This window comes from Temnothorax longispinosus, chromosome 9, assembly GCF_030848805.1.
Source record: "Temnothorax longispinosus isolate EJ_2023e chromosome 9, Tlon_JGU_v1, whole genome shotgun sequence".
Taxonomy (NCBI): Eukaryota; Metazoa; Arthropoda; class Insecta; order Hymenoptera; family Formicidae; genus Temnothorax; species Temnothorax longispinosus.
Window position 1 is genome coordinate 3,542,950 of NC_092366.1, and position 8,779 is coordinate 3,551,728.

At 34.9% G+C, this 8,779-nt stretch overlaps 1 protein-coding gene across 1 annotated transcript; it reads left to right on the top strand.

Moving 5' to 3' along the window:
• The first annotated feature begins 637 nt into the window (after positions 1 to 637).
• Positions 638 to 5,425, top strand: LOC139818827 (SET and MYND domain-containing protein 4). Its single transcript, XM_071787813.1, has 11 exons — positions 638 to 1,123; positions 2,115 to 2,358; positions 2,543 to 2,723; positions 2,826 to 3,144; positions 3,233 to 3,482; positions 3,599 to 3,924; positions 4,101 to 4,174; positions 4,267 to 4,379; positions 4,496 to 4,793; positions 4,926 to 5,088; positions 5,179 to 5,425. The coding sequence occupies exons 1-11, from the start codon at positions 954 to 956 to the stop codon at positions 5,321 to 5,323; spliced, it is 2,283 nt and encodes a 760-aa protein (XP_071643914.1). The 5' UTR covers positions 638 to 953; the 3' UTR covers positions 5,324 to 5,425.
• Positions 5,426 to 8,779: the final 3,354 nt, after the last annotated feature.

Sequence of the window (8,779 nt, forward strand, 5' to 3'; positions counted from 1 at the left end):
AATATACATGTTCTAAGTTCTAAGCTTCTCACCTATAGAGTTATTGTTAGGGCCATGGCACATAGAAAAACTTAAGCAGTAAGCAAATTGACCAATGGCTATCTTAAGTTTTCGAGAATTACTTAATTGACTGTCATTGATTAATTTGCTTACTGCTTAAATTTTTCTAAATATGTCACTGCTTATATACATATATGATATACAACCATGGACCACAGACTTGCCTACGTTTCATATCTTCACAATGCCTCGTTGTACAGTGAAACGCGCTGCCATCGCTTAAATGGCAATAAAGTGAGATCGCGATGATACAAGATGAGGAAAGAGAGAGACACACAGTAAGTCATTCGTCGCTGTTTTACCAACTCTTCGGCAATCCAAACGACAAGTATAATACTCAGGTCAACCCAATGAACAGAATGTCTCAAATCGAGATATATAACGTCTTAAAGACGTCATTAAGACGTTGTCTGGAAACTTAACTGCTCCATAATCCGTTTGGATTGCCGAGAAGTTGGTAAAACAGCGACGAACGAATTATATTCTGTGTTTCTCTCTTCTCTCATCTTTTACTACCGGAATCTTACTTCATATTTCGATTGTCTGCCATTTAGGCGATGGCGCGGGCGGCGCGTTTCATGTTCATTACGGTCCATTAAATCAGACAAAAGCCGACTGGCAGTTTATGGTTATATAGTAAAAAACATGTCTATGGTCAGGTTCATCCAGGTTGTCTCTCCCTTTCTGTCGCCGCGCGCCAATCATATTCAACCGCGCTAAGGGCATAAGGTACTACCAGTTGGACGTCTCCCCACCCTTCCTCCGGCCGCGCTGCCCTTGGCAACTCATTTACTCATGTCGTCGTAAGCAACCAAAGCAACTTCTTGTCGTCTCCTCTCGCTCCGAATTGCTCCGAACTCCGAGCTACAGCTAATATACGCTTCTGTTGGCGTATGATGATGCGCGACGCTGACATCGTAACGGAGTCAACCAGAATGGACTGGGATAAAGTCATCGATACCTTGAACTGCAAGCTGGAGCTCTCCCGACTTAACGGCGAGATAAAGGGCATGAAATGTGAAAAGGATCTAATATCTCGTTTGTTGCGCAATCCGGAGCTCGTGTGAGTACGATCGTGTAGGCAATGTGTCTATCTCATGGAGAGCTCTTCATATAATATCGCGGTCTTTAAAATAATCATTTTATTAAATTCTGGCGAGATAATGAAGAGCTCATCACTAGTGCGTTCTTCTGAAATAAAATTTCACTCATTCTATATTCCCTATTTTTAATTAACGGTAATATATTTATTATATTATATACAGAATGTTAAGAGAAGGTGATTTTTAGACGTATGTAGGACTCGTGGAAACAAGCCGAAAAGTTTTAACAAGCATTACTCCAAATACCATTTATTTCTCAGTTATAAAGCATTCAATGTATTCTCTGTTCGTTTCACGCATATGCATTGTGTAACATGTTTACACGCGACCACTCATCTACTCGTCCTTCATGAGCTTCTAAGGTTGACGATAATAATGAACGTCGTCGAACTTTTGGAAGATATTCCTCTTCTACGTAGATAACAAATGTAGTTCGATTGCACGACGGTGTCCCTGTGCATTTCCTCATGATTATTAAACAACATTTAAACAAACAATTGTTTTCAAGAAAAGTGGATAGGACGCGTTCATGGTTACCTTGCTCATTGGATTTACTCCATTTATTTATGGAAACATTTGAAGAGCATGGTGTATGTCACATCAGTTGACACATTGGATGAACTGATACAGAAAATTGAAAACCTGTTAACAAATACGAATTAAATCTGAAATTTTTGAACGTTTCCGATCTTCAATAAAAAAGTATGACAAATTGTTTTAAAATGAACGGGGGAGCACATAAATTATTTTTGGAGTAACACTTGCGAAGACTTTTCGATTTGTTTTCACGAGTACTACATACTCCTAAAACTAGGTACCACCATTTTTCAACACCCTGTATATGTTTGTCTATTAGAGAGAGTGTAAGTTAAATTTTAGGAATAAACAAAATTGTTTATTTCAATTAAAATGTGCGCTGGAGCGTATTGCATGGTCTTATTTGGGATGCAGGCAATTAGTGTCCGCGTGGCTGAATGTTCTCTACGACATAAGAGATAAGAGAAAACGGCAGAAGGACTTGGAAATATCAACAGCTTTCAAGTTGTCCGGGAACAAGGAGTTTCAATCGAAAAAGTATGCTGCATCACTGGAATTGTATACGAAAAGTGCGTTGTACGCTCCCTCAAATAGTGTAGATTTGTCAATAGCAATCGCAAATAGATCAGCCTCCCTATTCTATCTGGACAGGTGGCAGGTAAATTGATATTATAATACTTTTTTTTACAATTATTTAATTATTTTTATTTTTTATATTTATTTTGTTGATAATAACAAGTTTAATAAAACATATTTATTTTGTTGATAATAACAAGTTTAATGTTATAAAATTATTACTCTATTTACAAGTAAATTTATTATTTGCATGATAACGCAAAAAGGATTGCATCAACGATATCAAATTGGCGATTAAATTAGGCTATCCTGAGAATTTACGTTACAAACTACATCTGCGTGCAGCTCAGTGTTATCTGAAATTAGGTAATAGAGGATCAGCTGTTGAAACTGTTTTGCAAATGCATAACATACTGAATCAGCGTAATATGCCGAATGAAAAGAAAGGTAGGTATTTACTTTGTATATATTTAAGTTGGAGGAAAAAATTGTTCATTTGTAGACATCTTTCTCGTATTTCTCATAATCAAGAATTATTGAAATTTTTAGAGCGGTTACGGAGACAAATGAAAGACATAACATCGAGAATATCATGCATGGAAGATAATGCGGACAATACCACAGATACTACGGAATTTCCCTCACAGCCCGAAGTCGCATATGGCGAAAATCCTAATTTTCGGTCCGCATCGGCGGCGATAGAAGTGAAATATGCTCCAGAAAAGGGGAGATACGTGGTAGCTAATAGAGATATCAAAAGGGGTCAGATTCTATTCGTTGAAAAGGCATTCGCTTTTGTCCCATTGCCTCACGTTAAAACTTATATTTGTTACAATTGTTGTCGCTCATGCGGCGATACTCCTGTACCGTAAGTTTCTATATTTGCTTGTGCTTTGAGAAATCGCTAAATACATATATGTATTATATATGTGTAAAATATGTTAAATTTTACACAGATGTACAGAGTGTGTCGACAGTGCGTATTGCAATATTGATTGTTGGGATGAAGCACGCTCGTCTTGCCATCGTTGGGAATGTCTTGGCAATCAAATGGGCCTTTGGTCGCACATTGGAATAGCATATCTGGCTGTAAGAACGTTGTTCAAGTGTACAGCTGCAACTGAGGATAACAGACTTAATGAAGTGCAAGACCTAGTGACTAATTTTTCGAAACTGCAACCGTGCGACGTTATTTCGTATGGAATCGTAAGTGTAATAATTTTCACGCGAAAATAAGATATGTGACGTATTGTGCCATGGTATAGAGAATTTTTCGTAAAACTAAATTTATCGCATTATCCTTAATTACTTCTCTCTTTCAGACGGCAATTATGCTTACGCTGTATCTATCAAAACATACAGATTTTTTTAAAGTTGTCAATCTTAAAAAATGCTTAGTATCAAAGTTCTGTAACGATCTCAATTGTGACCTCGCGACAAAGGGGGATGAACGATTGTATGTAAGTTCTCTACTGTTGAGAAATATATTACAGCTTATTTCTAATGGGCATGCTATCACAAAGATAAACGCGATAGCGGATAATAATAAAAATAAACTCCTTATTCAACAACAAGATAGAATAGCTACAGCGATTTATCCCTCTGCAAGTATGATGAATCATTCTTGTGATCCTAATATAATTAATAGGTAATATATATAGATATTTTGATTATGAAAAATGAGACGCAATTGTTCATTGCTTACATAAATGTACATAGAAAATAAATATTTCTATATATACATGTGTATATATATATATATATATATATATATATATATATATATATATATATTTCAATGGCACTAACGCTATTATTCTTTAGCTTTTTAGGGCAAACTTTAATAACTAAAGCCACACGGGATATTGCGACGGGTGAAGAAGTTTTCAATTGTTACGGTATGTTAAATGTTGATAATAAATTAACAAATCATTATATTTTATTGATTTAGTTTCTTTGTTTTTATCTCACTTTCGATATTATGCGACAGGAGCTGATTTTAGAAGAATGTTGAGAAGGGAAAGACAGGAAAAAATGGAAGGTCAATACTGCTTTAAGTGCACTTGTACAGCATGCACTCTACCAGAATATGAAGATATTTTGGTAAACTATTAATTATTTTTGGATATTTACAATGTTGTACATTATTATATTTTGTCTGTACGTGTGTAGATATATAATATATGCACATACATAAATGTACGCTTATTCTTTTACAGAAAAAATTTTCTGCGATGAAATGTCCTGAATGTAGCGGACCGTTGAGTGATAACTGCCACTCTTCCATGTACTGTATAGATTGCGGAGCGGCAGTCTATGAAAATATTTATGACTTTACATTGAGACAGGCCCAACACCACTTTGCCAAAGCAGAAATTTGCATAGAGGAGGAAAAGTACGAGGAGGCGTTAATTAAACTGAAAGAATGTTTGCTTCTCAGAAAGGACGCATTATACAAGTATCACGAAGACATTGCCGCTACTATGGATCTCATGGCAAAGGTGTACGCTATTATGGGTTTGTATCAATGATGCGAATATATGTGGGATGACAATCGGTATCGAATCTGATATTCGATTTCAAGTCAATCGTTCTTGTACAGAGCTATGCGTCATCCCAATAACCATTGTTATTGCTTTCTGATTTTAGGACAATGGTTGAATTCGATTTCGTATCTCGAACACAGTATCGTGGCCATTGAAGAAAGATACGGCTCTTGGAGCATTGAAGTCTGCAATGAAATAAATAAATTAACGGATATATGCCTGCAATATTTGCAAGAAGAATCTAATACATCATCCAAATTTTACAAGTAAATGTCGAAATTTTGTCGTTTAGATTGTACTGAACTACAATTACGTCCGTTTGTCGTTTATTGCAATGCATTATGTATTTGTTACAGAAACGTGTTGAAGAAAACACGACGATATTTAAATCGTGCTCAAGAAATTATAGATCTTACGTACGGTCCATGGAACGAGGTTTACCGTGAAATTGCCGTGAAAAAGGAGATTCTTTCCTCTATTTTAAAAAATTTCAACGTCTGATATTTGTGTGAAAAATCTGTAATGTTTAACAGATAAATGAATAAAAAATATAGGAAAGCGCGTTTGCGCGCCTTTCCATATATTTCTTGAATGTATAAAGAACGATTGTATCATTCACTTCTTTATTGTATACATTTCTCTCGGGTATTTTTAATATGTTATTTATAATCTATTTATCAAATAAGGATGATCAAGTAACTGTGTCTTTTAAGACATCATATAAAATCATACATATGAATATATATTTTATAAATATTATTTATGATACTGGGCTATATAATTGGAATTTGATTAAAAAATGTTTTTAGTATTATAAAATGCGCAAATAATTTTTTTTACCTTTATTAAGACACTATGTTTTTCAAAAAGACAATCTAAATTTTACTTGTTTAATTTCATATGTGTAAAGTACACGTATTAACATCAGTATCATATAGAATCTTCGCGTTCAATTTTCCTCATCATCGTTTTCAGTTGAATTATGGTGCGAACAATCAAACACTCTGCATAATTACCTTCCTGCATGGCAATATGAGATAAGAAGTTTGACATACAGACCTCTTAATTGGATCGTTGACAGGTAACTTGTTATTACATAATTATTAAAAATGCTGCGGCCAGATGTTGTCGAAAAAAGTTGTTGCATCTCGCGAAAGGGTCTGGCAATCAATTGTAAAATTTGCACGTTAAAAAATATCAGCTTATCCTTCAAGTCACTTTTAGTTTTGTTAAATGTAAAATTAATTTAAATTTCTGCCTAGTTAATTTCAACGTTTCTGCCTAATTAATTAAATAATTGATATTATGTCTTTGAAATTGGAGCTCAGTAAATATTGCACGTATCGAGCATCAGTTACATAACACTCATAACAGTATAAACAATATAAGACGTTATATTGTATTGTTGAATAAGAAATTATAACATAGATGTAATGTAACTGATGCTCGATGTTCACTGGGAAATACATATAAAATTTTTTTTAATGAATTTGCAAATCTATCTTGCAAGTCTCTACCTTGAAAATATAATTATATTCTATTATATTTTATATTATACATATTATATTTCTAATTACATTCTCTAGGGGAAAGGAAATAAAAATATCTCAATATTTATTTTCTAAAAAGTAGAATTCGAATTGTTTTTGTTCTCGGATTCTGAAGATATATCTGCAATATGATTCTTGTCTGTCTAAGGAAAGGCAAAGGACGGCGTCCGCTGTCGGATTTCCATTGTGAAGAGGCTTTTACTTGGATTGTTAAACATTAGAATTATTAATGGCTGCATCCACTTTGTGGGACACTTGCTTTTACACTTATGAATCTTATGCTACTGTCTCACGACAGAATTGTTTCGTCTGGTTTTTTTCTCCGCTTTTATGAATATTTTTAACCAGAGTATCGCCACGCATATTTGATGCCTCATTATTCTAATGTATTAACTTGGACTACACGCGTGTAATAAAAAAATCATCATAAATTATTTAAACACGTTATTTAAACGAGCTTGTATTATCGCCGCTGAATGGTCGGCTACATCCTATTCTATTAAAATCTTATGCATGTTAACATAATCGCTCATATATAGCATATCCTTTAAATATGTCATTAATATTCATTGTCACAGCGCCGCCGTTATTTTTGCCGCGTATATGCAATACTAATTAAAACAATTCGCCATTCGGGAACTTTAATTTTACTGTACAGCCGGTGTTATATGTATACATGGTATATAGTTGCCCGAGTATGGGCCGACTTCATTAAAAAAACATCGAAGCGCATTCTCTCCGTGCTGCCGGGCGGCTTCATTTGCAAATGGCCCCACCGGGGCTGCGTCACACCGTGTAAAATAAAGCACGACACCTCCGCTAATATGCAATACGTCGCGAATGAATAAACTGGCCGATAACTTGACACCGGAACGAAGAAATTCTCCATTAGTATGCCGTGCCTGGTGTGAGAGAAATTCCTTATGCATCCGCGGACAATCCCGCGAACGCGAAAATTGCATAAAACATAATTTTCCCTTAGTATTAATGCGCGCCAGGATGGAAACGATAATTGAATTTTTGCGCTGCCGGAAGCGTCGTTATTAGTCTGAATTGTGTAACACAATTTGCAAGGAAACCGACAGTTTCTATCACCGGCGCCGTCTAATTTTATTTAGCGTTCCGAAAGCGTTCGCTTCGTAGTATAACAGAAATTTTCTATACGCAAGGAAGAGGGGGAAAGAAACAAAATTATTCTACATTTAAGTAAGACGCGAGATTGAAGAATATTCTCTTCTCTCTCGTTATCATCTATTTATTTAATTTTTGCCCGAGAAAGTACATCGTGGAAGTAAAATAACTCACTTAAATAAATAATAACGAGAGAGAAGGGAAGTTCTTCAATCTTGGGTCTCATTTAAACGTAGGATAATTGAACCTTTTATTGAATTTGTCTGCGTGTTTTATTTGTGTTGAAATGAAGCGAGAAAAAGTTCGTTTTGGCAAGAGTGATCGGGTTAAATATTTAATTTCATATTACGTTTGACATGTTTCTGCGTATAATTACGTGATGTTACAGAAATCAAACGAAGTTTAAACTAGACGTTAAAGTAAAATGAAGAAAATTTATGCGGTAGTTCTGAGAAAAATTAAGCAAAAATCACAAGACTAACAATATTCCTACGGTGACCATATTTTCTGGGGGAAAGTAAAGGACAAATCTGAAAATTTTAGGGCTTTGTTCCAACATGTCTCCAAACCAGTTTGTAACTGTCGGAGTCTAAGTATTATGAAATGTTCTTGCGTGTAGTATACCAAAATGAACTATGCACAGTTTTCTTATAGCTTGAAACTGATTCGTGTTGGAACAAACCCTTAAATCCGAAATAGGTTCGGAATAATAAAAAATAAATAATTTTAATTTAAAAAATTAAAAAAATTTAATTAACAAAAAACAAAACAAATTAGATATTAGTGTAGATATATACCGAGATAACAAATGTCGCCCTTTTTTTGCAGAAAAAATTACATTTGTCGTTAGTACGACATTAAACATAGGAACGCTAAGTAGAAAAGAATTATATTGTAAAAATAAAGGACAAAATTGAGTTTGGAAAAAATAAATCAGTCTAAAGAACAGCTACTTAAAATAAAGGACGTATGGTCACCGTAATTATTGGACGCTTTGAAAGTCCTCATAAAGAATCTCGGAGAAACTACATCATTTTTTCATCTTCTAGTATGCAAGAAATTGTCCGTGGAGACATATTGTTATGTCTTCGTCAGTTGATTACCAGGATGCCGAATAAACCCCGGCACAGCGACAGGACATAATTTTTCGTTACCGTCGCGAGACACACGTGTCTCGCTCTTAAAAGACGAGCGGTTTTACATCCTTGCGATTCCTATCGTCTCCGCGATACTCGGACGAATGCGCACGTGTGTGCGGTATTCGCGTCGCTCGGAT

Bases quoted from the DNA above. Each gene is read 5' to 3' on its own strand.
- LOC139818827 (XM_071787813.1), top strand. From the start codon at position 954: ATGATGATGCGCGACGCTGACATCGTAACGGAGTCAACCAGAATGGAC. The intron at 4,380-4,495 runs GTAAACTATTAA...ATTCTTTTACAG, and splicing joins CAGAATATGAAGATATTTTG to AAAAAATTTTCTGCGATGAA. The intron at 4,794-4,925 runs GTTTGTATCAAT...TTCTGATTTTAG, and splicing joins AAAGGTGTACGCTATTATGG to GACAATGGTTGAATTCGATT.